The sequence below is a fragment of the Hypomesus transpacificus genome, chromosome 8 (assembly GCF_021917145.1).
Source record: "Hypomesus transpacificus isolate Combined female chromosome 8, fHypTra1, whole genome shotgun sequence".
NCBI lineage: Eukaryota > Metazoa > Chordata > Actinopteri > Osmeriformes > Osmeridae > Hypomesus > Hypomesus transpacificus.
The window spans coordinates 7,579,585-7,607,561 of NC_061067.1; the positions used below are offsets into that span (position 1 = coordinate 7,579,585).

Sequence of the window (27,977 nt, forward strand, 5' to 3'; positions counted from 1 at the left end):
GAACTTCGTATATGCATTGCCCTTTATTGTTTCGCTCAAAAAGGTTGACCGTGTGAACAAGTACTCTCCCTACCCTTAAATTAATTTTACAACACCGGCAAAAATCGTTTGTATTCATTCTTCAAGCATACTTCAAGTCTGCTTGTAGTTTAGTTCTGTTGACAACAACTATGCGGTGCTTAACATACGTCACATACTCTGTTGCTCTGATTGGTTGTAGATCTATCCAATTGAGCGAAGAGGCATTTGTTTTCCAGGCTCGTTTGAAACATGCCCTGTAGTCAAAGCCCAACGGAGAGTTCTCAGACTCATATTCTGACTAGAATTATGAGTATGACAACGTCAGGCTACAATACGAGACCCTCCAGACCCAATTTCCCGAACAAATTTCTTTTGGGCGGGGAGAAGTTGGGCTGGCAGCCAGGCTAGCATACTATAGCCTAAGATACAGTATACAATAACAAAAAGTAAATTAAATTATGAGCATAAACAATAAAGCATTTTATATTTAAATATGTAAGTGCTGTATGAGGAAATTTATGAACAATCCAATTGCAAAATGTAATTAAGTCGTTTATTCTACAACAGTCTGTTCGAAGGAACACATTTTCACTTTCCCCTCCTGAGACGACTCTTATTGACCACACGGTGGCAGTGTTGTATTATAGAATTGTTGAAAAAAATCGAATGAAATGTTAACCTGTCATAATTTTTCAAGTGAGCAGGTGGTTATCAATGCTATTAGAAAATGTATATTGTGTGGTATGGGACACAAGTCTGTGTCACCATATTTACTCTGTACACTTCCTTTTCGGTGGCCCCATAAACCATTGTATATCGAAGACTGTTGAAGACAGCATGGAGATTAGATCCACCAGATTCAATTAAAATGATTTTGTGAAAAAATGATCTGCTGAAAATGATCTGCGGAAAATTAACCAAAAGATTACAAAGAATGTGTGTGTTGATGCCGACCTTGTATTAAAATGTCACTCTTCTTTAAACTATAGCCTATGAAATGTTAAGTAGGAGGCCCATTTTTATTTGGTTGCTTTTTATACTCAAGATCCAAATTCTACAAATGTTGTCAGACTCTGTTGACAGCACACATTTATAATAGATCACTGTTACAGTTGATACCAATTTGGACACACCCAGATTAATGATTGTCTTAGGAAAAAGCTTAAATTTTTAAGAAATCAAACTATTTTGCCGACAATAAGTCAATTTCAGCATGTTTGACTAACATGAAACAAGATATTTTTAAAGTCCAGTAATCCTATTAAAAATATATTCAAAAAATACAAAATATATCATACATCAGATGATTTATAAGCACATGCTGTTAATGTTGCCAGTTATAATCCATCACAGTGTAATGGACCTAAATAAACCTATCTGCAATTGTGATGAATCTCTCATTTCAGTGTAACAAGTCAGATTTTTTAAGAGCCAATCATCACCAAGTTCCCCTGGCATGTAGGATGTATGAAATTAGCTTTTGGGGGGGGGAGTGGGAGAGGATAAGAGCCATTATTTCTTGGTTAGCCCACAGAAGAAGGAGGGGTGGAGGGGATGGAAAAAGTCCAAGGAACCTAACTGCATTTGAGTTGAGGCAGATTTATGTTGGACGCACACAATCTTAATGCAGCTCCGGACAGGATAGCTCTGCTCTGCGTATCTTCACTGGATGTTTCTTTAATTATATGTCAGAGGCCATAACAATTCCATCCTCACAGGGCTGTATCTCAGGCCCAGGTCCTTACTGTTAATAACTGCCAGCCAAAAATGACACACAAATAATCTAAATGCAAAAAAAAGAGGATTTAATGATATTCAGACAGTGTTTTTTTGTATCACTCAGTTGGTAGGCTACACAGTTATAAGCAGTTGCTGCACCATAGGTCTTCCACAGCAGGGTGCGTGTAACTGGAGATGGTTCACTTCAGCTAGTGTGTATTAACACAGGGCCTTCACTCCAAGAACAGGATCAAAGAACAGAGGGAAAAAGCAACCTGTACAAATACTGAATAGATGAATCATAAAAGAGTAGGTGTAAACATATACATATTCACAATGCCATAATCATCTAATAGATAGTACAATCCAAAAGGAAACCAACCTTTGCCTTGAGCCACCCACACAGGTAGACATCCACAAGCCTTTACATGTTTCTGCTGTGGTTATCAGACTTGACAATTATTACAAGTTAATAATCATTACGGAAAATCACAGGGGGGGAAAAAAAACGAGTGAATTTTGATGATTTCTACCTGAAAATACATGGTACTATTCAACAGGCCGACCTTTCTGGAGCCCTTGAGACACAATTCTCCTACAGTCTAAATTCTCCTCTGTGGCGTGCACTCGTTCACAATCGCCTCTCGCCCCTCCCCCAATTGATTTAAAAAAGCATAGCATTAGTATAACCATACATTTCCTCTAGACATCCGTGTAGGTGAGTGGACGAGTGCATACTAGAAAGGAGCCTTAGGACTTAGGGTACAAGGATGGATAGAGGCTTCTAGAGTGCTACAGTCTGATGTCTCCTTACCACCCCCCTCTACCCTCTTATTGCCACTTCCTCCCCCTCTTCCTCTCCTTCAATCACCACTCATCTTTGGTGAATAGACTGTTGTTGCTATTGAAGGGTTTATTACAAAAAAAATTGCTACTCTAGAGGGTAAACTGTATTGCAGTGATCAACTGCAAAACAAGATATTTTTTTCTTTCGGACTTACAAAAAAAGAAAAACCTTCTAGGTTCATGAGACGTTTGATCTACGTCTGAGTTTTGTTGGTTCTGGATACACGTTAAAAACCTTATGAATAAAAACATTTCCCCCCCGCCTTTATTCTTAACTATCTTTCTCAGTCTCTGGGTGATCGTCACCCCTCTCTCCCAGCGTCTAGGAAAACAGGGCGCATCGTACATGCATCAGTGCATCGGTGGATCCCATACCTTCTCTCTCTCGCGCTCTCTTGCGCTCTCTCTCTCCCTCTCTTTCCCTCTTTCTCTCTCTTGCGAGTCAGGCAGGCAATCTTTCTGTGTTCCACTTCATCTCATGAGTCTGTGGCTGTGGGGACAGAGACGGACGTCCCCGCCAAACCCCCCCCCCCCCCCCCTCAACTGAGTTCGAAACCCGCCGAGGACTCGATGGCATAAAGAAGCTTGTTCCTCATCAGGTGTTGGTCGCAGAACTCGGGCAGTTTGAGCAGGTTCATGCAGGTGCTGGCGGTGGGCAGGCGCTCCAGGTCGTTGCCCCCGTTGTGGATGCAGAAGGCCGGGTACAGCTCCTACACACGTGGGCACAGACGTTCTAAGGTCATGGGGGTTAGGGCTACACATATGGCTAGCAATGAGAAAACTAAAGAAACACTCTGGAAAAAAATGTTTGAAGACAAAGATGAAGGTCACACAAGGGTATTTAAACACAGCCACAGATGGGCCTTGCATCGGCTGATGTCACCAACAATCATAATAATATCCCAGCCAATTGTAATCAGACGGGGATGTTGAGACACGGAAGGGGATGAATAGGAAAAGTCTGACATTAAGCGCTAAGCTAATACCACGCGGGGGAATCAACCTGCGGATGAAACAGCGTGTTTGAAGGATACGGGGGTGACCCGCCCCTCCCTCCCCCTCCCCAGCCTCAGGGATCCTGAGTGAATGTTAATGTCATGTTGTCTATCAGGCAGTTTTTAAATGGAGCAGCCTGGTGAATGGGGCCACCTCATCTCCAGGCTGACACTGACCGCTTCAATCACAACCCAGGAATGGGGGGGGGAGACTGACCAGGTCACTTCGTAGCCCCATTCCCATGATTTCATCCAGCTATTTCTAGATGGGAGTGTATGTGTGTGTGTGTGTGTGTGGGGTGCGTGTGTGTGTGTGTGTGGGGGGGGGGAGCCACTGTACTTGCCCCGATTAAATGGCTTGCGGGGGGGCTCTGCCGTAACGACCCAATTTCTCTGACAATTACCGTATTAAACTATCGTTGCTTATTGAGAAAGTGTCATTACGAGAGCGATGATTTGGGAGTACAAAAAAAAAGGGTTGGGCTTTTCCATCATCTTTTTTAAATGGTTTCTCCTGACAGAGCTATTTCTCCTCTAATGAATCCCGGGCCGTTTAACGGCAGCTAATTAAGGCTGAGCTGGCGCGAGCCAAGGGCCGGGTCAAAGGCCGCCTACCCTGACAGATTCCAGCGCCCCCCCCCCCCACCCCCGCAGGCTCCTCCCTGCGCTGCAGTCGGAGGCGTGCCCAAGAGCGTCCAACACACTCTCCTCAAAGTCAAATTCATTAAAGAGGGGGAAAGTCTCTCACACCACAGATAGAGGAGCTTTTTAAGACAGTTCTATACGCTCTCTACTGAGGTTTTATTCATTTGACTAATTAGGCCAATAAAGAGTAGAAAAAAACTATGATCATTATGGCTTCTGGTTACCCTTAGTAAGTACCCTAATTAAGGTGAGTTAAATACCTAATGAGTTTTAGACTTGTTTTTATATCTAATTTCCATTTAAGTGTCCCTTTAAATCAAGTGTAGCTGCTCTTTACCGGACGGGCAGCAATTTGACCCGCCCATATATAGAAGCCCATATATAGAAGCTTATCTCTGCAACAGTAATCAGTCCAGCAGCTTGATAAAGTCAAACTTTGTACTTTTCACTTGTTGGGTTCATGTGGAGGGCAGAAGTTGAGGAGTTCCCTGCGATGAGGCGGCTGCTCCAGCCCAGGGCAGGCTGGCCCTGAACAGGTCCGGACAGGGCCGTGCACACAGCACATGGATAAAGCTAGAGAGCATTTGCTCTCGTTGCTGTGTCATTTGAAAATGATCATTTGAGCACGCCGTCTAAACCCGGATATTTTTCACGCCAAGTCCATTATATACCACCCCCCCCTCCCTGTTCCTGCTCGCCCTTCTGGAGTCTGGGGTGAATGGAGCATGATAGAACGTTCCACGACACCTGCTGTCAGGGGAAAATCAGACGGAGAGGTGGGCAGGGGAAGACAGGAGAGAGAGACAGAGAGACAGAGAGAGAGAGAGAGAGAGAGAGAGAGAGAGAGACAGATTAAAAAATAGCGAGGTTGAACTTTCTCAACTTTCACTCACCTTGAAACCCAGTAGCGGAGGCCTTGAGCAACTGGTGACGAACTTGAGCAGCTTGCGTTTCTCCTCATCTGTGAAGCTCTCCACCACCTCCCAGAAGGTCTGGATGACTGGGTGAGTGGCAGTGTAGCCGCCTGGAAAGGCAGAGAGGCCCCAACATCTATTAAGGCTACAATCACCACACAGACTACCATAGAGCTATGACAAAATCAACACAGATCCAATGACTTTGTTGAAGACTCATGCCGAATGCTAGTTTTTATTTCTTAACAAAGACCTTAAGCTAGGTCTCTGAAGCCAGTTCCATGGAGGTAACCAAACAACAAACCGCAGCTTTGAGATTTCAAGATCTCACATACCTGAGTAGTTTGTGAACTTCTTCAGGTCATCAAGGCATATTGGCACACGAGCTCCAGATATCAGCACCTGTAATAAAAAAACAAAAAAGACTGCTTGGTAATAAATATTACCGTGATAGTTGTGTTTACACACAGCCCACAACATAACACACACAATGGCTGGAATACTCACACACCCCACCCACATCTTAATCTCCTGCTGGTCAAACACGCCGGCAAACTTTGTGCGCGCACAAACACACACCCAAAAACACACAGACACACACACCTGGATCTCCTGCTGGTCGAACATGCGCAGCCACTCCAGGTTGACCACATTGGCGAGGCCCTGACGGAAGGCCATGCAGTGAGGCCGGATCTGTTTGTTGAGGCGGTAGTCGGCCACCAGATGGATGTAAGCTATCCTGTTGGCTGTGGACACCGGGATGTCCTTCCCCCCCGGCTTCAGCTCCACCACCTGGAAGAAAGGCACACACACACACACACACACAGGTTCAGCGACCAGGCGGCGCACAGAGAGCAACCAGGCGAGACAGCTAGCATATGTCACCCTGCCCTGCAGCCACTCGCTCACTACTTAGTCAATTGCTTTTCATCACGACACGTCTAACCACAGTCAAACCCCATATGTGAGAAGTGTGAGTTAATGCTAAATGCTAAGTGGTAGAGTAGATGACTTTATGTTACTTTAGGTAGGGGACCCATATCTCGAATCGACCCTCTATTGACGCGTTGGAAGTGTGATAGCGAGTTTGAAATGAGAGTCTGAGGATGGAAAAGCGGCCTCAGCCAGTTCAGGGATCAGGACTAGCCCTGGTGCTGGTGTGACCTGAGAACAGCTGCAGGTCCATTACAATTTGGCACAGAGTCCTTCAACCCAGCAGTTTCATCAGTGTTAGAGCATTCTGTACCGGGGCCGGTTGTGTTCAGTCTGAATGGTTTGGATTGTTCCAGGATGGAGCGGTTAATACACCAGCAAAACCCAATTCCCCTCAAACATTTGGGATGTTTGTGTCAGCTCGTCGGAACAATAATTAAATGGGAGTAAATTGAAAAGCTTTATCTATACAAAAACTAGTACGGCGACTGTTTGTGTTCCAGTATATTTCCATTCTTTATTCCAGACACACCCTCACTGTGTGGCGCTCCACTTATCAAGCAATCACTTATTATTTGTTATCATGCGGTAATGTCTGAGAATTACGCTCCTTATCTCGCTGGCGTAGGCTGTCTCCCACAGGCCATATGTGGGACAGACTGCTCCCCAGACTTGTGTGCCTAATCTTTCACAAATTGTCGCCCTATCGGTGTTTGCCGTCGGCCTGTTCGTCACCGTCGCTGCCGTGTGGGGCTGCATTGTAGCGGCCACTGTTCAGCTCTGTTTGGAGAGAAGCTAACTAGGAGGAGCAAGGCCGTGGGTAAACAGGGGCCGCAAGTGAGAGCATTTAGCCCAGGGTGGATTGACTCAGAGTGGGGGGGGGGGGGGGGGGGTGGGGGGGTGGGGGGCAGACTCCTTATTTTGTCTGCACGGCCTCTGTCGGGGGCTAATGTGGACGTGCTCAACGGCACAAAGGTGCGTCTCTCAGGCGTGTTTGGAGATAATTGCCGGAGGCCGGAACGGTCAACAGAGCAGCTCTGTTGTCCAGAACCAGGGCAGAGCGCGGGCCGGGAGACGAGACGTGCTTTATCTCTCTCAGCACCAAACGCTGGAGACATGAGGGAAATGAATTATTAACGGCACAGAAAGAACACAGAGGTGGACACAGGCAGACACAAAAGTAGAGAGAATGAGGAAAAGTAGACAGGGTGAGAGAAAGAGAGAGAGACAGAAAGTGTGAATGTGTGTGTGTGTGGGGGGATCACTGACATAGAGGACAGGAAACAGTCAATTGCGAAATACGCGGAAGTATGCAGTGAAATGGTACACGCAGAGACGCCCAGGCGCGTCACACACGCAAACGTATCCATCCATCCACCACTCACCCTTATCCATTCCTATCTCTCTACACACACACACACACACACACACACACACACACACACACACAGTCCACCCCCCTGGCTCCTCGCTCCCTATCACCTGAGCTTCCCCGAGGTCGTTGTTGACCACGGTGAAGTTGAGGCCCAGGTCCTCCACGTCGTCCTCGTAGCTCTTGAGGAAGAGCAGGTTGCGGTACATCTCGGGGTCCAGCGAGGCCAGGTGGTGGATGTCCACGTCGGCGCTGGTCCCCAGCAGCTTGGACAGGAAGAAGCTGGCGAAGGGCAGCTCCACCAGCATGTTCTCGTACAGCGCCTGGAGGACGGAGCGCACAGGTGAACCCCTGACTCTCCAGGAGAGGCCTAGTGACACCACCACCACCACCTGTACGTAACCAGGGGTCTGGAGGGGGACTGAGGCTGGTTATACTGTGGAACTAAGTTTGGTTACCTGCCTTATCAACCTGCCAAACTGTGTTTGTCATCCAGTCATATTTAGTAGTAGGGCAATTATGCGGGAAAACTGTGAGCACAAAAGCAGTCTTAATGATCTTGCTGTATTCAGAAAGAACTTATGTCATTCTGATGAGACTATTGGAAACATCAACTACACAACAGTGAATTAATTATTACAATAGCACTGAGGATGCTGCCGAAGAGTCTGTCCCATAGAATTGCTGGTTCAAAAGTTTCAATTAAAAACCGTTAGGCGGCACATTAACCAAGATTAAAACACTCCCCTTGAGCGCTGCGTTTGAAAGAATAAAGGCACAGAGATTCTAAATCAGCCTCCCTTCAGAAGAGGACAACACCAGATCTATCTAAAACACACAAGCCTCCGATTCCCCCACCTCAAACTTTATAAATGCGGAAGTTCACCTTGACCTTAAACGCCATTAAGAACGGCAGCCGCTGCAGGTGACTCATAAAACTCAAAGCTAATGTTCTAGAACAGTCCGAAAAAGAGGCTGCTGGAGACATTAAAATATACATGTCCTTTATAAATGATTGCGCTAAAAACCCTGACCGCATCAGCTAAATGGATTATAAATCTAGGGGATTTCCATAATGCATGCATCTTAAACACACACGCATTGGGAGCATAAATCAAAGGCTATTTTCTAAACACAGGTTAATTGCGCAACTTTCAAACACGGTCTATTTTTTATGCAAAATAATCCACTTAGCAGTTCCCACGAGCGATGGTCGCTAGTTTCAGACCATATGCGCCGAATGCCCCCCTGAAACCTATCAATAACACCGACTGCCGGGAAGAGGCAGCAATAAGTATTATGGAAAAAACCTGTGGCGTGTTTTTTCTTTCAATGGCATTTTATTTATGGGTGTTTATTGCCAGAAATTGTGCCAAAATGACTGGGGCTGAGAATAATTAATTATCATGGCCAGGGGCCTTTTAATATAAGTGAGTGCAGTGGCAACGCAATTAAAGCAGATCGCCACGCCATCAGGAGAATAAACGCCCCACAACATCCCAGGTGCCTTGTGTTAGCCGCCAAATAAATTCGTTAATTTACAACATTAAGAATCAATAAAAATATAATGCCTTTCAAACGCATCACTATCAATCAGGGCTTTAACCCCGCAGTGAATACACCTCTATGAGGAACTCTTAGTCGGGGATCGATCAATGAGCAAAGGCATAGTGGAGGTCGGGGGATTCGGTTCAGTACACAACAACAAACACAAACTTCCATTCCGAGACACCTATAATACAGTCCTACCCATGTCCATGACATGCACCAAAACTTCACCAAGTCAGCTGATTGATATCTTTTCCTAACGTGTCCCAATCAATTCTGTAACTTCTGGAGTAAGAAACCTTGTTTAACTTCTCAATAAGCTTGTTTCCTCTGAAAGATGAGAGATCTGGGAAGCGCAGCACAAACAGAACGTTTCCCCATGTTCCTGTTTGTGTCTTCATTACTTTGACGTGTCAGCTAAGGTGGACAGGTGAGGAAGAGAGATGGCCAGGCCTCCAGTTCTGTCCAATCCCATTTGGGTGAGTCCCCCCTCTCGTCCCCTCCCCCTCCAGACAAGCCACTCCCGCCTGCCATACATCACTCCTCAACAATGGTACCGCCTTCAACATTAATGAACTATATTAATCTCCAGTGTCCCATAAGGCTCGGCGTGTGTACCGTCCGTCGTCACGGCAGCATCCAGTGATGCAATCCTAATCTATAAGCGGTCCCTCGATCCGGTGTAGCTGCCAATAACGGCCACTAAACAAATATCAATACGCCTCTCAAATGGGCACTCACACGCTCGTATTTATGGAGAAAGAGGAACTAAAGGTAGGGTTAATTGAAAGTCAAATTCAAATTAATTTCACCCCCCACCCACACCTTAATTGCCTAAACCATTAGTTGTGGGAGGGTGCTGGGCAGGGCTTGTATCTGATGGTGGAGGGGGGGGGGGGGGGGGGGTATGTCAGCCGTTGACTGGTCATTTCTCACAGCAGGATGAACGCAGGAGTGGATGAGGAGGAGGAAGAGGAGGGAGGGAGTTATACTCCCGGCTAAATGGAGGGAGCTGACCATCTTGGAGGAGGAGAGAGAGAGAGAGAGAGAGAGAGAGAGAGGGAGAGAGGGAGAGAGGGAGAGAGGGAGAGAGAGAGAGAGAGAGAGAGAGAGAGAGAGAGAGAGAGAGAGAGAGAGAGAGAGAGGGAGAGAGGGAGAGGGACTTAGATGCTCCTGACTGTAAAACAGATCAAAATGCTATTACCACATGCTTTGACCGCTTATTTATGTCCTGTCCTGAGGAGGGGGGTGGGTGTGGGGGCTGATTTAGCTGCTGGCCAAATGCGATGGCTACACAAACAGAGGCAGGGAATCATCGCCTTAATGGAAGGCCTAATTGAGAGGCGTCCGCTTGTCATGAGGTAATTCTTCTCCGGGTTCGGATGACCCAAACAGGAAATAGCGGCATCTCGATAAACAATCGCCCTGCATGCATTAAGGGAGATTTAAAAACATTAGGCTATAATAAATAGCGACGTCAATGAAGGTAGGGGGAGAAGAGTAGGAAAACAAATGTCATCAACAAATGATATATGGCTGCTAATTAACTTAAACCGTGTCTCAAACAAGCTCTGGGTTCAAAGTCTTAGCCAACAGTGACTTGCTTTTGAATAAATGGATTGTGGTCACTTTCTTGGGCAACGCACAATACCTCCCATTACTTGCGTTTTGTAAAAGGACACCCACCTACAGTTGGAAATCAAGCACCGTTCATATCTGTAGGCCTATGAAATGGCTCCCTCAGAGAGAAATAGCACCTTGACTGGGAACAAGTAGATATTCTAGTCTCTGTTCCAGACAGCTTCCCCAGTCCCTTGACTCGGTCCCAGACTCATTGATCCGGTATTGATCTGTAAATGTACAGTCAGGTATTCAATGACAACCACTGAGCTGACACACTGGTGTTGACCTCAGAGCAATCCCCGATGACCTGTAGCGGTTTGGGGTCACCAGGGTGACAACAGGCCTCTGTCACATGGAGACCACCAGGGGTCAGGAGACCCTGGCGACTGAAGATCCTGAACAAGAAAGCTTGGGCTTGACAACCCCATAGCACATGATGGCTTTCTATCACTAGATTTGAGTTATCTGCAGGGTTCTATTTGATCTGTTTGGCAGCTGACGAGGGTTCGAGGGTTGTGTATGCCCTCTGTTCTACTCAAACATTGTCTGGCTGAGTCCCTTGACATTGACTGCACTGTGCATTACTGCAGCTACGCATAACTACACCAGTATTGGGAAAGACACATTGATCTGCATCGATGTCGACAACTGACCTCAAATCCACCTCGAGTGAATGAATCAATGGCAGACGGTCATAACTCAAAAACCCTTTCCACTACTCCGTGACATAAACACCAGCTCTAAGCGTGGATATGTTCCTAAGTTGTTCACTGGTCTGGAGGCAGGCGGGCAGCTGTAGAGGCGAGATGACCCGTTCTGAGTCTGGGGGGTCCTCACCTTTCCCAGGATCCTGCCCAAGAAGTAGTAGTGCCTAGCGAAGGAGTCTCCCACCAGCATCTGGGCGGTGGGGCTGGGGTAGAGCAGGCTGTCGTTGGTTGTCTTGAAGAAGCCCTGGTTGGGGTTGAAGCCCGACTTGAGCAGCTCGTTGAGGAACTCCCTGAAGATGCCGCCACCGTCGATGCCCGCCTCGTCCAGGCCGTGGGCGTTGAGCAGGTGCACTCGGATCCGCTTCTTCAGGTCCGGTTCTGAGGGGGACAGATCGGAGGGAGGGAGAACCAGTCAACTAAAGATGTTGTAGGATGTTGCCCTGTACATTGACAAGTCTTTTGCTAATACAATACTTATTCTGACGGATGAAATGTATACATTTAGACTGCCTGGTTATTATGGTGATATACACTCATGTTATGACTCAATCTCATCTCGTGTGACTGAAAGGTGGGTGTGGGGAGGATCAACACATCCATATATTTCCCCCCCCCATCTTAACAGGAGGCATTTGCCTTGACCTCTTTTATGTGGTTGGATTTGAATATTCTGCAGGTCATGTCTCGGAATAATTAATGAGAGGCGATAAATCAGCACTGCTATAACTTATAAAGACACATAAATGATATAGATCAGGTCCTTTAGACCTCCAAGTCAGGTCTCATACTACTCTTTTTAATCATATTGCCAACCCCCACATTCAAACACAAAAAAGGGGGGACTTAAAATAATTGATTTCCAGCTTTTATGCAGTCCATTATAATAATCCCAATCGCAATTACCCTTATACCGAAATTCAATAGTCAGACCTGAGGAGAAAGCGAACGTCCATCGCTTGTGAGCTGGAACTTGAACCTTAAACCTCAATATCTTGATTTAACAGCCGCCCTGTAGCAGGCCGGGCCCGTTACCGTTCTCAGGCGAGAGTTTGTCGTAAGCGTCTTCGTAGATGTAGTTGCGTCGGATGGTCACGTTGATGCCGTCCAGGAAGGGCCCGTCGCCCTGCACGTCCCGCTTGTCTGCATAGATCAGCCTCTGGAAGATCTGAGCAAGACACAAACATGGACGTCCACATCATGGACAGACCTCAAGAACCGTTGAAAAGAAAAGATGTCGGAGGCAGTGGTATCTGTAGCTGTTCTGAACACATTGCCTTTAAAGCAGATGTCAGCCTAGTCTATTCCAGCTAGATGAGTGGTCTTTAACTCTGATCGTTACCAGGCCTCTGCAGAGCTTGATAACGACACATTCATTTGAATCAGGTGTGTTGGAGCAGGGAGACATCTAAGCACACAAGACAGTGGGCCCTGATGAGGGGGGGGGGGGAAGACCACTGATTTGGATCGTTCCTCCCGGGCTTTGGATAGGTAAACAGTGAATGTGTCTGTGCAGGTGGGGTGGGGGGTGGGGTACCTTGACTCTCTCCTCAAAGGGCACCACAAAGGGCAGCTCTGTCAGGATGGCCAAGTGTCTCTCCTCAGACACAGAGAGCTGGGGGGGCTCCATCCCAACTACACACAGGAAGCACAAACCAAAACATGAGCTCTTAATGCTTTTAACAGCTCATTTCTCCACCCAACAATTAGTTCTTTTTTTTTAACCCTTCTATCCATCCTCACCTAATCAATGAAACCATTTGTCTCACACTATCCTATCGTACATCTATCAGGGTATATATCCATCTATCTTTCGGTCTCAACTCTTAATTCCGCCCCTCTATTCATCTGTCCATCTCTGGGCTGCACATGCACATTCCTATTGGTTGCCATGGCCACGGTGTCTGTGGGCGGATGTCCGTCTTGCTGACACATCACTAGGTGGTCAATGTTCAACGGGGCTAACTAGAGCCCCACACGAGTCTCTCTCACATAGACCGAGCTGCCTCCAGTCTCTCTCAGAGAGACGGGTATAAAAGACCTGTTCAGGACACAGACTCATCAACAGACTGTGCCAGTCCAACGTCATTGGAATGGTTGCGAACCCCCTGTGACCCTTTCTATCTGAGCGCATCTTCATCTGACTGCCCCCCCCCCTCCCTGACTACTAGGACTGATGCTGCCAGTCCAAACCATTAAACGCAGCTCAATCCTGCCGATCCAATACACACTTTTAATTAACCCAACGGCTGAGATGCCCATCCACCTGCCTAGTGGTGTCGATTAATAGGGCATTTGTTTTGTATTACACTGAATTCTTACACCACTGAAACCACCGCCCCAAATAACTGCCACAACAGCAGTTCAACCACAATTCCTCCTTATTTCAAATACAAACATGGAGACGCACACGCACACACACAACTAGAGCTCAATTATTCTGCTCAATTAGTCAGTAGATCCACATCCCCCCCCCCATCAGGTTTCCATCTTTGCAGGAGAAATATAGCTTCTGTAGTTGGTCAATACGGTCTCCATTCATCACCAGGCTGGGGGACAGAGAGGGGGGTCGTCTGTCCATTTAAGGAAATGAAACGTGGGGCAAACAAACACTACACGCTGACCAGATGTGGCTGAGCTCATCGCTACTTTCACACTAATTGAATTCATCCCGTGCGCTAAGAGAGGGGGGGGGGCATTCGGAGTGGCATTAGAGAGATCATACACACATTGTTTTTACATTTAGTCATTTAGCAGATCTTATCCAGAGCGACTTACAGTAAGTACAGGGACATTCCCCCTGAGGCAAGTAGGGTGAAGTGTCTTGCCCACGGACACAACGTCATTTGGCATGGCCGGGAATCGATCCAGCAACCTTCTGATTAATAGCCCAATTCCTTAACCGCTCAGCCATCTGACTCTGACTTGTATTCTGTTTGTTTTCACACTATCTCCGTGAGAGCGCCAGGAGGCGGTGGACAGAGCGGCCTTGGGTTCCCTCTGTCCCTCTCCGGCAGCCTGTCTGCCCAGCTCTCCGTTCCCCTTCACGCACAAACCTGGGGGGACTACGGTGACCTGAGAGGGCCAAGCGACGGACATTCATTCTAACTCCTCCGTCTTCCCTCCTGCTCCCTGACCCTGCCTGGCTGTTTGCGCTCTGCGCGTCTAAGCTCTGCTGTGGTGCGAGGACGCCGTTCTGCTGTACCGTCCAGCGTGGACTGCAGGGGGCCGATGCGTCCCATCCTCCGTGTCCTCCACACGTGTCTGGCTGAGGGCACGTACAGCTGGGTGACCTGGGGGTCATGGGGGTCAGTCACTGTACTTTCTGTACCACACACACCCACACAATGTCCATACACAGAGACTTCGCAATAATACAAATAATTAACAGTCAAAATAGGGACATAGCACAAAAGCAAAACAGCAGATTACAAGCATCACTCATTTCTTTTGAAGATTTGAAACGTTCAAACAGAGAGAGTAGCGACATTCCGCACCTTGTCTGCCCTGATGTTGACCTCCTCTGACAGCCAGTGACCCGAGGGACAGAAAGGCCGTCTGATGTCACGCGCCTTCACCATCTTCACCAAGTTAGTGATGACCTGTGAAATGCATCACAATCTTAATCAGTCTCCATTCAGATGAAGACCGATCAATCTCTCCACGCCCTTTACATCTGCATTTACTCCTTCAGCAGACGCTCTCATCCAAAAGTGCCTCCCGCGAGTGCAGCGGATCATAAAGGACAAGACGTTCTGAGAGTTTTACGGGGGTTTATGCCAAGGGACAGATGAGTTTTGGTGCTCCTGGGTGCTTAGTCCAGGTAGAGTGTGAAGGAGTGAATGTTGAAATATCGTCAAAAGGTCGGCTGTATTGGGCCTGTATCAATAAGACAGAAAACTGAAACTCTACCGATTAACAAAGACCCTCGTATAACACACTCTCCGGTGGTACAAGTTGGAACCGAGAACGGAGAGGAGGCAGACACAAGACTACACTACACTAGAGCAATTGGACAAGCAGCTTTGCCTTCTCTTAAAAAAGCAATTTGAGAGTTCGGCCATTAGTGAGCCATTTACAGGCTGTATAAAAGAAAAACGACGGCCGTTCGTCCTGCCGACGTCCAGCCCCCCCCCCCCCCGTTAATTAGCCTAGACATTGCTGACATCAGCGGAGGGGGGGGGGGGGGGGGGGGGGGGGGCGAGGCAGGGGTGGAAGGAGAGAAAGCATCTGTAGGGATGATGACCGTGATTGGAGGGTTCATTTCTATGATTGGTGAGGCTTGCAGGTTTGTACTGTTGCGTCTGGCACGCAAATAAGAAAGCTCATCTCAAGGTGAGCTGTTTGAAAACAGATTTTCCAAAGTGAGAACTGAGGCCTGATCCACCTTTTAATAACCTCTCTTTACACCGTCCTTCAAGCCACTAACTAACAGCTAATCGCCATCCCGCCCCACATCACAGTTAGGGAGTACATTTCCATAGAACAAGCGGGCGGGATTGTTTGGATGGAAATGTTCTCCCTTAAGCACATAATTTTCATAGGAACGCGATCAATCTGACGGGCGCGTAATAACGCCGAGTGCAAAACGCTGTATGAGACGCCGCGGGCGGCTCCGCGGTGAGCCTGGCCCCTGACTCGGGGGATGAATAAGCATTCCTTAATCAGCCCATCCGGGTTAAGTGCAAGCCTTAATGGGCCTTTCCCAAACTCCGGTGTGACATCCCTCTCCAAACATAGCCAAGAAGAAAGCTCCATTAGCAATATTAATTCAAGCTTAGTTGATCATTTTCATTCAATTAACTTCTTTCAATTAAATAGATAGCTCGACAATGGAGGTGATAAAGGATTGGTGGTGGCGGGTGGGGGGAGGGGCTGATGACACGAACCAAACATTAGCGTGTTAGAGGGGTCAGCGGCGCTAAACCGACTGTAAATTCCGACCCCCCCCCCCCCCCCCTTTGCCTTCAATTTGGAAAATTGCATTTTCCCCACTCCCCTTCCACTTCTTTAATGGGTCGTTTTAGCTGACGGGAGACGACCGTGACGCCCCACTGGGGGACTGGCGCATTTCTTTTTAAGAAAATTCCTGCCGTGCTCACGCGTGCACCCCCTGTCAAAGACTAAGGGTCTGGAGAGCAACATCGCTTCATTACCGTTTCTGGGAAGTGGAGAGAGAGAGAGAGAATAGGGGGATGAGGAAGATGGATGTAGGAGAAGAGAATAGATTGGACAGGAGAAGAGAGGACAAGGGTAGAGACAGAACGAGAGAGAGCGATAAGGAGAGGGAACCTCATGTTATCCAGCGCCTCATTTCCTTTCAGTAAATAAACAGTGAATGTCCTCAACAACTCCTCTCCCCCTCCTCCTGGTCATCCATGCGTGCCCGCTTCCCACTATCACACCATGCTCAGATGCACAGGATTAGGGTCACTTACATCTGTTTACTGATTAACACTAATCTCCTAATGCTGATATGCCAGTATATTACTGGAAAAAAATAGTTAAGTGATTTTGGGGGTGAGGGAATGAGTATGTGAGCTGGTTAATTTAAGTACATGCATCTGCACATTTGGGCTTGTATATAGGAAAGAACCTGCATATCCATATTTACTATGATTACACTTGCAAAAAAAACGTGTGTGTATTCTCTCTCTGTGTGTGTGTGTCTCTCTCTCCCTCTGCGCGCCACCTTGAACAGCTGGACCCAGCGTTTCTGCTCCGCCTGGATCCGCTGCTGCACGGCCGTGTTGGTCTTGACGCCCACGCTGCGGAAGGCAGCCATGTATTCCTCGCGGTGCTCCGTCTTGGTTTCCGGGTAGGCCAGCTTGATGATGCCCAGGCAGGCGTCCCTGAGGCAGCGAGACAGGGTCACCAGCTCCAACAGGGTGAAGGGCATCATGGACGACTGGCTCTGTCCTGTGAGGAGAACACAAGTTGGTTTCATCTGTCCAGTAGGAGAGACGCAGAGTCCCTGATCGTTAGACAAATACATAAATAAGTCCCTGGAATTGTATATGTCGGATTGTATTGTGTTATCTGTGTATAATAGAACGTGCTTCTTTTCTAATACAAGGGATGTTGTAGCAGTCTGGTTTTCAAGAAAGTTCTAGATTTATTTCACCTAAATAGAAGAGACAAAAGTTTAAGAACAAGATATCTGCCCCTCAAACATAAACTATTGATTGTCTTGTTAGACAGAAACATGATATGTGGTATTAACGGCTTTTCAGCATTGTGTGGGGTCTGTGTACCAATTGCTACATTAAGGGAACGTGTTGTGTTTCTACTGCATATACTGTACCCTTGGGATGGAAATGAGGCGGATCTGATGAAACAAAAAAAACAAAAAACAAAAATCACATTGAGCCAAGTCAACTCGTGTCCGCTTCACATTCCCGCGGCGACCGGAAGGGGCGTCCACACAGCCTACCTTCCATGGGGTAGCCGAAGAACTCGCTGTCGTGCACGGAGATGAGCGCGTGGCTGAAGAGGGAGCTGAACAGATAGAAGAGGGGGATGATGCGGTTGGAGTCCTCCAGGGACATGGGGGAGCCTCGCGAGATCACCTGCAGGAGAGGGACCATGGAGCTGGGGGACGGAAGAGGAGCGCAGGGGCATGGGGCATGAGGCACGAGCACACACACACACACCAAGCGTGAAGCCTGTACGTTTCAAGGTTATTTTCAACAAGTACAGGTACATTGGAATCGCTGGTCCTGCTCCCCCCTCTACTGTTTCTAAGCACCCTCCTGTGTAGGGTGTTTCCAAATCCAAGCATGCGCGCACCGCACCATTCTTTCAAGCCAATAAAACCCAAATGTGAAAGTGCTCACCCTGTGATCATCTTGGTGGTCATGGATGTGATCAGGTGCCAGAGGTGCCTGAGGAAGCGGGCGTTGAAGGCCAAGCTGTACAGCAGCCTGGGGGACACACAGGAAACAGGCGGCTTGGACTTGGTTGACGCTCATAAATCCTTTCACGCCACTCAAGCGACCGACGGTGGAGGCAAGTTCTGATTGAAAGATCTCTTTGTGTGTGTGTATGTGTGCGTGCCCTCTAAGCAGACACTGTAAACTCAGCACTGTTAACCCAGAGGACACATAAAAAAGATCAAAATAAATAAGAGCAGTTGACCAGAGTGGTCCTCAGGTATTTGTTGGGTTCGCCCCCCCCGTCCCCCCACCCCCATCACGTCACCCCCGACCCCCCCCCTTTATTCCTTGTGCGCTCCGAAAAAAAGATTAAACGAGCCATTAAGCTTTATTTAGGCAGAGGCACCTTCCATTAGTAAACTAGTTGCTGGCAAGAAGACGGGCCCCAGGGTCATAAACAGGGCCCTGCCTTCCTGACGGAGCCCCATTTAAGTTAATGGCGATGGGGCGGAGACAATAGAGGAGAGAGGCCTAGCCCTGGCTGTGACCCCCCCCCACACACACACCCCCCCCCCCCCCCACACACACACACACACAATGGGACCAGACACAGTGCCAGCAGTAACAGCATGCCTCAACACCCTGGGTGAGTGATATGATAACACTGGGAGAAGGAGAGCAGGGGGGGGGGGGGGGGGGGGGGGGGGCTCGACCCTGTGGCCAAACCTGGCCATGTCACCGAGGTGTGAAAGCTGCTCTTTTGTTCCAGTGTGTGTTTGCTTGTGTGTGTGTTAGAGAGTGAGTGAGAAGAGAGGGACAGTGAATGTGTGTGTCGCTCCCCAGGATGTGTCATCTTTTTCACGTGGGGGGGGGGGGGGGGTTAACAACAGGTGATACTAACAGCGTAATTAAGCTAAAAAGCGAAATAAAGCCCCTCACATATAAATGACCTCTGTCTAAAGAGAGACCGGATTGCCACCTGCAAGAGACGGCTTCCTTGTATCCTTTCATTGAGTACAGGTACCAGGAAGTGAAGTGGATCGAACACACACCAACAAATCTGTGCCAACGTCCCATCCTCCCCCAATGAGCCCCTTACAAAACATTTGAAAGGACAGAAATTTTTGGGATAATTGGCACCCTTTCATATCTTGAAAAATAGCTTCCGGCCAAGCCCCCCGACCCCCCGCCATCTGCCAGTCCTAGAGAGTGGAGGAGCGGGGACTGGGGGGGGGGGGGGGGACGAGGGGGGGGGGCAAGGCACCACAGGGCTCCAGGAGTCCCTTTACTGTGCTGCTGTGGGGTGTTTGATTGAAAGGAGAAACAAAGCACTAAAATGCTGGCTGACTTTCTGTGATTTACGGTTTGACTAGGAACCAAGGTCCCACTTCAATCACGGAATGAAGCACTAATAACCATGGACAGGACGTCAGAAGGAGTGGTGTGTGTTTGGCATGTGTTTGCAGATGTGTGTGTGTGTGTGTGCGTGCGCAAAATGTAAAAGCACACTTTTAGCATTTGATCCAATTATTTGGGAGCAAGGAACAAAATAGTTTAAGGCAGTTTAAAATGAAATGTGTTGATGTAGCTTTCTTTTTTGGCTATGAAATCCATATTAATGATGCATATGAAGTGTATGAACCAACTTTTCATAAATGCTTTAAATAGACCCGAGTCTTAGACGGTGACAGAAACAGTTGGGCTGCTTATCCACTCCCCCCACGTGTCACTATCTCAGGCAAACTCCACAAGCACCACAACCTCTCCAAAACAAATGAGGGGCAGAGCACCCACCAGCGCTTACTGTGGTGAGCGACCGCAAGTTAGCAACCGGGCGCTACTTCGGCTGAACACCATCAAAGTGAAATTACACTCACATACCCAACAGCTAAACAATTAAATGGACATTACACCCTATTACCAAGCTCCAAGACAAAGACGGGGCTAATAATAGCAATTAGCAGACAAATCAAAAGCAAACCAACTGGGAGCCACACACAGGCTGTTCTCAAATGTGTGTGTGTGTGCATGTGTGTGTATGTGTATGTACAGTGCCCTCCAAAAGTATTGGAACAGTGAGGCGAATTCCTTTATTTTTGCTGTAGACTGAAAACATTTGGGCTTGACATCAAATAATGAACGTGAGACCAGAGATCAACGTTTCAGCTTTTATTTCCAGGTATTTACATCAGGATCTGATGCACAACTAAGAAAATATCACATTTTGTTTGAATCCACCCATTTGTCATGTGAGCAAAAGTATTGGAACAGATATACTTAAAACATATTTAAGTGAATAAGACTTAATATTTAGTTGCAAATCCTTTGCTTTCAATAACTGCAGCAAGTCTGTGACCCATTGACGTCACCAAACTTTTGCATTCTTCCTTTTTGATGCTTTCCCAGGCTTTCACTGCAGCCTCTTTCAGTTGTTGTTTGTTTTGTGGGGTTCCTCCCTTCAGTCTCCTCTTAAGCAGGTAAAATGCATGCTCTATAGGGTTTAAGTCTGGAGATTGACTTGGCCAGTCTAATACCTTCCATTTCTTGCCCCTGATGAACTCCTTTGTTGTTTTGGCAGTGTGTTTTGGGTCGTTATCTTGCTGCATGATGAAGGCTCTGCCAATCAGTTTGGTTGCATCTTTCCTTAAATTGGCAGACAAAATGTTTCTGTAGACTTCCGAGGTCATTTTGCTGCTGCCATCATGTGTTACATCCTCAATGAAGATTAATGAGCCCGTCCCAGAAGAAGCCATGCAAGCCCAAGCCATGACATTACCTCCACCGTGTTTCACAGATGAGCTTGTGTGTTTGGGATCATGAGCAGTTCCTTTCTTTCTCCAAACTTTAGCCTTTCCATCACTTTGGTAAAAGTTAATCTTTGTCTCATCAGTCCATAAAACTTTGTCCCAGAATTTTTGAGGTTCATCTCTGTACTTTTTGGCAATTTCCAGCCTGGCCTTCCTATTCTTCTTGCTAATGAGTGGTTTGCATCTTCTGGTGTAGCCCTTGTACTTTTGTTCATGAAGTCTTCTGCGAACAGTAGATAGTGATACCTTCACTCCTGCCATCTGGAGGTTGTTGCTGATCTCACTAACAGTTGTTTTAGGGTCTTTCTTTACAGCTCTCACAATGTTTCTGTCATCAACTGCTGATGTTTTCCTTGGTCTACCTGTTCGACGTCTGTTACTTAGTACACCAGTAGTTTTCTTCTTCTTCAGGACATTCCAAATGGTTGTACTGGCTATGGCCAATGTTTCTGCAATGGCTCTGATTGATTTTCCATCTTCTCTAAGACTCACAATTGCTTGTGTTTCACCCAAAGACAGCGCTCTGGTTTTCATGTTGTTTTCACCTCTGAATACAGTCTGCATAGACAAAACCTATCTTACCCAATCTGAACCTGAGTGTAGACATTCAGTGGTATTTATTGATTGAATAATGTATGTAATAGGACACACCTGGGCAACAAAACACACCTGTCAGTCACATGTTCCAATACTTTTGCTCACGTGACAAATGGGTGGGTTCGAACAAAAAGGTGATATTTTCTAATTTGTGCATCAGATCCTGATGTAAATACCTGGAAATAAAAGCTGAAACGTTGATCTCTGGTTTCACATTCATCGTTTGATGTCAAGCCCAAATGTTTTCAGTCTACAGCAAAAATAAAGGAATTGGCCTCACTGTTCCAATACTTTTGGAGGGCACTGTATGTGTGTGTGTGGCGGGGGGGGGGGGGGGGGGGGACAGAGAGAGAAGGAGAGAGGAGATGAAAGTGAGAGTGTTGTGGGGAGATACTGTACATATTTATTAAAGGCACTGCGCCGATTGTTGTGGCCGAGGCCAATTGGGCGGCCTTTTCGCTTTTTTTTTTGTGAAGAGCCTGTAAATCAGAAGCCGGGATGCAATTTGCTCCCCTTAGCCTCTTGTAAAGCTATCCCGTCCACTTCTGCAGTAATTAATCTTCCTCAGTGAGCTAATTATTTTGTACAGATATCCGATAATGATGGAGGACGAGGGAGACGATTTATGGTAAAAGCGGCGGGACTGAGGAAGCCGTAAAATCCAAGGGGAGGAGAAAATTCCGGAGGATTCCATTCCATCAAACGATTTAGTAAGCAAATTAGGCCCAAAGCTTCTCAAGGGCTATCTCGGTAGTTAGTGGGTAGGCTATTCTGGGCTGAATGGCGGACTCAAGGAATACCCCAAAATATTTCACGTCAACTCTCTGTAATACACTCTCAGCACCAACGCTTCCACCAGGTAGGTTTGGTAATTGTCTCTGGTAATTAGTAACAGGGAGGGGAGGGGGGTTGTGTACCGTAAAACCAAATTAGGAGCCTCCTCGGTCAGCCACGGTAGCACCTCTCCCCTCTCTCCTTATCCTTCACATCCTGCCCCTAATGTAATCAGTGTGGTTTGAGCTAATTGCACTCGTCCACAACTGACAGCTTTCCTGACATCCCTACTTCCTCTGCCGGCCGTAAACGCTATAGGACACATAACTGCTCTTCTTCCATGGTTATTTACATTGCAGTTTCCGTCAATGGAGGAAACCCACCCAGTTACCCGGGTTCCTAAGAGATAGATGGTCCGGCTTTACTATCTCCTCCAAACTCAGGCTCGTCTCCGAGGTACCGTAAAACGGTGACAGGGCTCGGAACATCGCCATGAATCCTTCTGCTCCAGGGGCGTCTGACGGTTCTCTCTTCTACGCCTCCCCTCTCCCCTCAGCTACACCATCAAACATCTAAAACAATGACCCCGTTCTCATTTTTGGGGGATTCCTAACGACAGTCTGGGCCGGGACTGCTTGAGGGGGTCCTCCTGTGCTGTCACCTGACTTTGGGGACCATGAGGCGGTGCTGCACCATCAGCGTGTGGCATATGGAGGCCATCATGGTGAACACCTCCTCGCTGGCCGAGTCGCGCCACACCAGGTTGAGCAGGGCGTTGGTCTGCTGCTTGGTGTCCAGCTTGTGGACGCACTCCTCTGTGATGAGCTGGACCGATATCCTGCTGTCCGCCTGGACGACAAAGAGGAGGGAGGAGGTTGAGGGATTATAGCTGAGGGTGTGTATAGCCAGGTAAAAATAAATACATAAATACAACCCCAGAAAACCTTTTTTAACTATGTTCTGTGTGACAAGATGTATTGTAACAGGTGCCTGTTTGTGTTGTGACAGGGGTTAAGTATGATCTGTGAGTCAGTAGGACAGTGGCATGTTCTGTCATGAGTGTAGTACGTGTGTTTACCTGTGAGGATGAGGGCTTGCGGTTGTGGTCGTCCTCGTCCTCTGAGTCGCTGCCCACCTCTGGCCTGCTGGTGCTCTCTGACACCGGGAGAAGGGGCAGCAGGGTCTTTAGGGCTCGCAGGTACAGGTGGAGGCCCTCCTCTGACAGGGAGCCTGCCAACACACACACACAATCTCACGTCCATCATGTTTCACTGTGTAAAATACACACTCTCTCCATTTCTTTCTTTGTTTCTCTGTTCGTCTCTGTCTGTCTCTCTATCCCTCTCTCTGTCTGTCCTTCTGTCTTTCTGTCTGTCTGTCCTTCTGTCTGACCTTCTGTCTGTCCTTCTGTCTGTCCTTCTGTCTGTCTTTCTGTCTGTCTGTCTGTCTGTCTGTCTGTCTGTCTGTCTGTCTGTCCTTCTGTCTGTCCTTCTGTCTGTCCTCTCTCTGACTCGCTCACACAGCCTTACCCAAACAGGTCTCCCCTGCGGAGAGGACAAAGTAGAAGAGCCAGGGCGCCTGGCTCTGGGCGGCAGCAGAGGTGACTACGGTGGCCTGGAGGGAACCCAGAAAGGCCTCGAAGGGGAAGCAGAGGCGTGGGTCTGACAGCGCCGGGATGAAGAAGTGAAAGATCTGCTCCGTGAAGGGGGCCGAGATGAACTCCTCGGTGAAGGCGGCAAACACAAACTGCCTGTTGAACGGAAAAGAGACAGAGGTAAGGAAACCTATCGTGTGATGACAAACTATTAGCTCCCAGAGTGAAGATCAGCTAATCATCAGTTTATCCTGGTCGACATGTTAAGAAGCCAGTTCAATGTAAAATACAATTGATCCAAATACATAAAAGATTTAAAGTTTGGGAATAAAAATGCTGTGTAAAGAACTGTATATTTTTCACCTAGGAAAGCAACAAAAGACTGGTTTGTTCTGACAGTCAGTCCCTCTTTCAGCTCTCTCTGTGAGAATTTCAAATATTGGCCCCTCAAATAGACTTGTTTTTACCGAATGAAGTGACACATATGGTGGCCGTGGACAATTAGCTGTTGAGACACCGTGCGTACTCAAGTTTCTCTCACTCCCGCCTTGCTTTTCTTCAAAAAGAATAGAAAACACTTGTTGTTTGCCATTAAGACTGTCCCAAATTGAGGGTCAATAGTTGATATTCTGAACTTTGTCAAGTAAGCAGGTCTTGGCTCCACACTTTTACTGCTTGCTGTAAAACTGTGTGTGAAACAATTACAGGATCCACGTTGCCACGAAAAGCAAATAGTGGTCAAGTTTGTCAAGTTTGTGTAATCGGTTAACTGGACAATTTGAACACGACAGACAAAGGCATTCCTCCCCGATATCCTCGCTGTGCCCCTTCCCACATGCTCAACCATGTGTCTGAAGGAGAGGCTTTGTAAGTGTAGTGTTCTAGTCTTCTCCATTTGAAGGTAAAACCTTTAAGAATAGTGAGACAGGCACCACAAGCTCTGACCTTTCACTTTAATGTTCCAACAACTGCGTTTTATATAAGATGCTTTGGATTTCCAAACACATTACATCCATTTACCCTTGAAACGGGTCAAGATCAAGCTTTATACTAACTTCTATAATATTATCCGTTTTAGCAAACCTATGACGGAACATGAGATCTGAAATATAAAGTTGAGACCTTTTGTACACTTGATGGTTCAGTGGTGCCCCTTACCTTGCGCCTGTTGTGCAGGAGGAATAGGTAAAGTGCAGAGGCTTCAGCGTGTGCTCTAACAGTGTGCTTGCCAGAGGAACAGAGGGAGAATCACTATACTCCAGACTAGAGGGGAGCCTGTGATTTACTAGAATATAAAGCGACCTATAGTATCCTGTGAGAGGAGGATTTCAAAAGAAAGAGAGAGAAAGACAGAGAGACGTTACACAAACGAATGGACAAAACGACTTGAAATGTGTCATGCAGTATGTATATAATACAGTAAAAGACGTGTTGAGTCTTTGTAGACGTGTCGAGTCTTTGTATTTTAGGGCTTTTTATTCTTTTATTGTTTATACTATTTTGACTGTACAGCACTTTGTGTTTCACCTTGAATTTTAAAGTGCTTTATAAATACATTTTGCTTGCTTGCTAAAGAAATAAAAGTAAGAACGTTAGCCTGCTCACCTTTCTGTACCATATAGTGCAAAATCTGCTCGATTAAGAATGCTACAGAGTTAGCATCTTGGAGGACAGGCAGATAGGTTCTCTCGGAAGAAAAGATCTCCAGCATTCTCATGGGAACGGTGACATTCCAACTATCATCCTTGCAGTTCTGCAGAAGTCTTGGTGGAGGAGAGGGAGAGAAAGAAGGTCATATTAATGCCCATTTGCTTTAGTCCTTCATCCATTCTCAAGTTCATACATACACAAATCCTATCCACCCATGCCTCCATTACAATGTTTTGAAAGAATCCACTAAATGTCCAATACCTGCAGCAGAAACCTAGAATCCTCTTGATTTGAAACACACAGGTCTGACTCTCAGGACCAGCCAGCAGCTTCACAAACTGGCTGTTTTGTTTAACTACATTCTGACACATCCAGATCTGCATGACCAGAAAGAGTGTCATGAAAACACACCAGAAGAGAACATCAGTTTCAGCAACATCCAATGGAAACGTTGATAGTAAATAAATCAAGCAATGGTTCTCACCAATCTGTGCGAGTCCACACTCTGTCTGTAGAAAAATATGAGTTGCCTTGTCATTAGGCTTAGGCTGGGGGCATCCAGGACAGGTGGACCACCCCCTGATTGCGCCTGACTGACACAAAGGTCAAACTTGGCCCTCTGAATGGCATACTAAAAGACAAAGTGTTAGGGGTCAAATCAAAAAGATGATATATGGGAGGTTAGGTGTGGAGAGATGACTGTTACAGTGAAACATTCATAGGGTAAACAATGCAGATACATAGAGAAGAATAATTCTGGGACTCCAGATATCATACTTGCTGTTCTCTGTCCTGGTACCCACGTATATACGACTGAATAATAATTGCATTCTTGAGTCTTCTCCTTTCATCCTAAAATAAACAGAGCAAAATGTGCTGAATGTAGGCTTAGTGTAAACATATGATGATGATAATTAAAGACTAATTTTGTCCCTGACACTGCTTTACCTCTCTCTTTCTTCGTTCCTCTTGTGTGCGATGCAATAATGATGCCTTTTCCTCCTGCAATAAAAAGTAGGCCTATGTCATTTTACAGAACAATTTGAAGAAACTCTCAAGAGAAAATCAAGTGAGCTCTAAAAGCTTGCTAGGAAACCATTTCCTTCATTGCAAACTATCGTCTGGAAATGGTTGAAAACAATCCTTTCATATCTCACATTAGAACCAAACTGTTGTCTACAAGTGAGGCCTCCGAACTTATCTGAAATCGGATATGGATTTGGTTTACCTACCTTTTTACTCGCACCCCCAAGTGACACCTTGGGCCTTGTTTTGAAATCTCCCTCAAAACTGAACATGATTAGACTTTTCCCATTGAGGAGTGATCTTTCAGTCGGTGTAGAACGTTTTAATTGAGGAAGAGGAGGGTGCCACAGCGGACTAAAAATTAGAATGTAAGTCACAAAACACGCCGATAATTTTACAAATCAAGAGACTTTTCTTTGTAGCAAACTAGCACTAGCCTTATAGTTGCTTGCTTCAGTGTCTTTCCCTCTTTAGCTATTAGCTTGCTACTGTCTTCAATACTTGAATCAAATGTTACAACATACACTTATACATCGTGTATCAAGCTAACTATATAATAGCCTATATGCTGTATAAAAGACGACTGCTTGGTTGGAAAGCTATCTACTGTAGCTAGTTTGATACGATGGCAACCTGCCTCAGACTAGCAGGATAGTTCGCCACGACTAGTTTACTATACTGTAACATAGTGTATTTGGGAATATCTGTCATTTACTAAGTATTACATTGATTCAGCAACTAACAAGGTCAGGACATATAATGTTAATAGCAATGTTCGTTCAATGAATGTTATTCAAATTTCGGTGATAGCTGGCTAGGTCGCTAGGTGGTCAGCTAACTGCACGCTAGCCAGAAGAGCTAGGTAGCTAATGACTCAGCAGCTGTCAATCTCAGCATGTTGCTTTGGACAATGATTATGTTAAGAGGTGACAAACTCAATCATGTCAGATATGTGAAAATAATAGCTCATCATTATTCATCCATAGATGCAGTCAGAAGACTTGTTGACATTTATGTTCTAGCTAGTTGAGCTAAGCTAGACAACTGGCTAGAAAAAGCTTGCTAGCTCGCTAACTTCAAAGCAAGTCGGCTGCGTCTACGGTACACAGACAACTTTGTTGTGACACAATAAACACTTTGGACTCACAAATGATAAGATTGAACTTTTTACCTTTCATAAACGAAATTAGGCGCAGAAATTGTTAGTATTTATTACTTTAGTTTGAAAAGAAAATGGCTTGCCTTCCACTCCTTTCCAGAAAGAAACTGAGCGTAGCAACACTGCGACCAGAAAGCAACTTCCGCCTTGGTAGATCTCAGATCCTGATTGGTTA

The 27,977-nt window shown here is 46.6% G+C and overlaps 1 protein-coding gene across 2 annotated transcripts; it reads right to left on the reverse strand.

The window, feature by feature from the left end:
- Nucleotides 1–1,805: 1,805 nt before the first annotated feature.
- Nucleotides 1,806–27,945, reverse strand: ube3c (ubiquitin protein ligase E3C). Of its 2 annotated transcripts, none has more exons than XM_047023427.1 (25): nucleotides 27,886–27,945; nucleotides 26,850–26,997; nucleotides 26,566–26,619; nucleotides 26,395–26,469; nucleotides 26,102–26,248; nucleotides 25,879–25,994; nucleotides 25,573–25,730; nucleotides 25,126–25,279; nucleotides 23,903–24,123; nucleotides 23,452–23,603; nucleotides 23,035–23,222; nucleotides 18,157–18,243; nucleotides 17,754–17,911; nucleotides 17,625–17,648; nucleotides 17,013–17,239; nucleotides 14,818–14,922; nucleotides 14,526–14,613; nucleotides 12,858–12,955; nucleotides 12,356–12,488; nucleotides 11,454–11,701; nucleotides 7,556–7,768; nucleotides 5,744–5,932; nucleotides 5,476–5,542; nucleotides 5,120–5,250; nucleotides 1,806–3,296 (listed from the first exon to the last, which is right to left on the reverse strand). In XM_047023427.1, the coding sequence occupies exons 2-25, from the start codon at nucleotides 26,913–26,915 to the stop codon at nucleotides 3,126–3,128; spliced, it is 3,270 nt and encodes a 1,089-aa protein (XP_046879383.1). In that variant the 5' UTR covers nucleotides 26,916–26,997; nucleotides 27,886–27,945; the 3' UTR covers nucleotides 1,806–3,125. The 2 variants fall into 2 exon arrangements, with proteins under 2 accessions (XP_046879383.1, XP_046879382.1); XM_047023426.1 differs by having other exon boundaries at nucleotides 27,815–27,942.
- Nucleotides 27,946–27,977: the final 32 nt, after the last annotated feature.

Bases quoted from the DNA above. Each gene is read 5' to 3' on its own strand.
- ube3c (XM_047023427.1), bottom strand. From the start codon at position 26,915: ATGTTCAGTTTTGAGGGAGATTTCAAAACAAGGCCCAAGGTGTCACTT. The intron at 23,223-23,451 runs GTAAACACACGT...TTTGTCGTCCAG, and splicing joins GCAAGCCCTCATCCTCACAG to GCGGACAGCAGGATATCGGT. The intron at 17,912-18,156 runs GTGAGCACTTTC...TCCGTCCCCCAG, and splicing joins ACCACCAAGATGATCACAGG to CTCCATGGTCCCTCTCCTGC.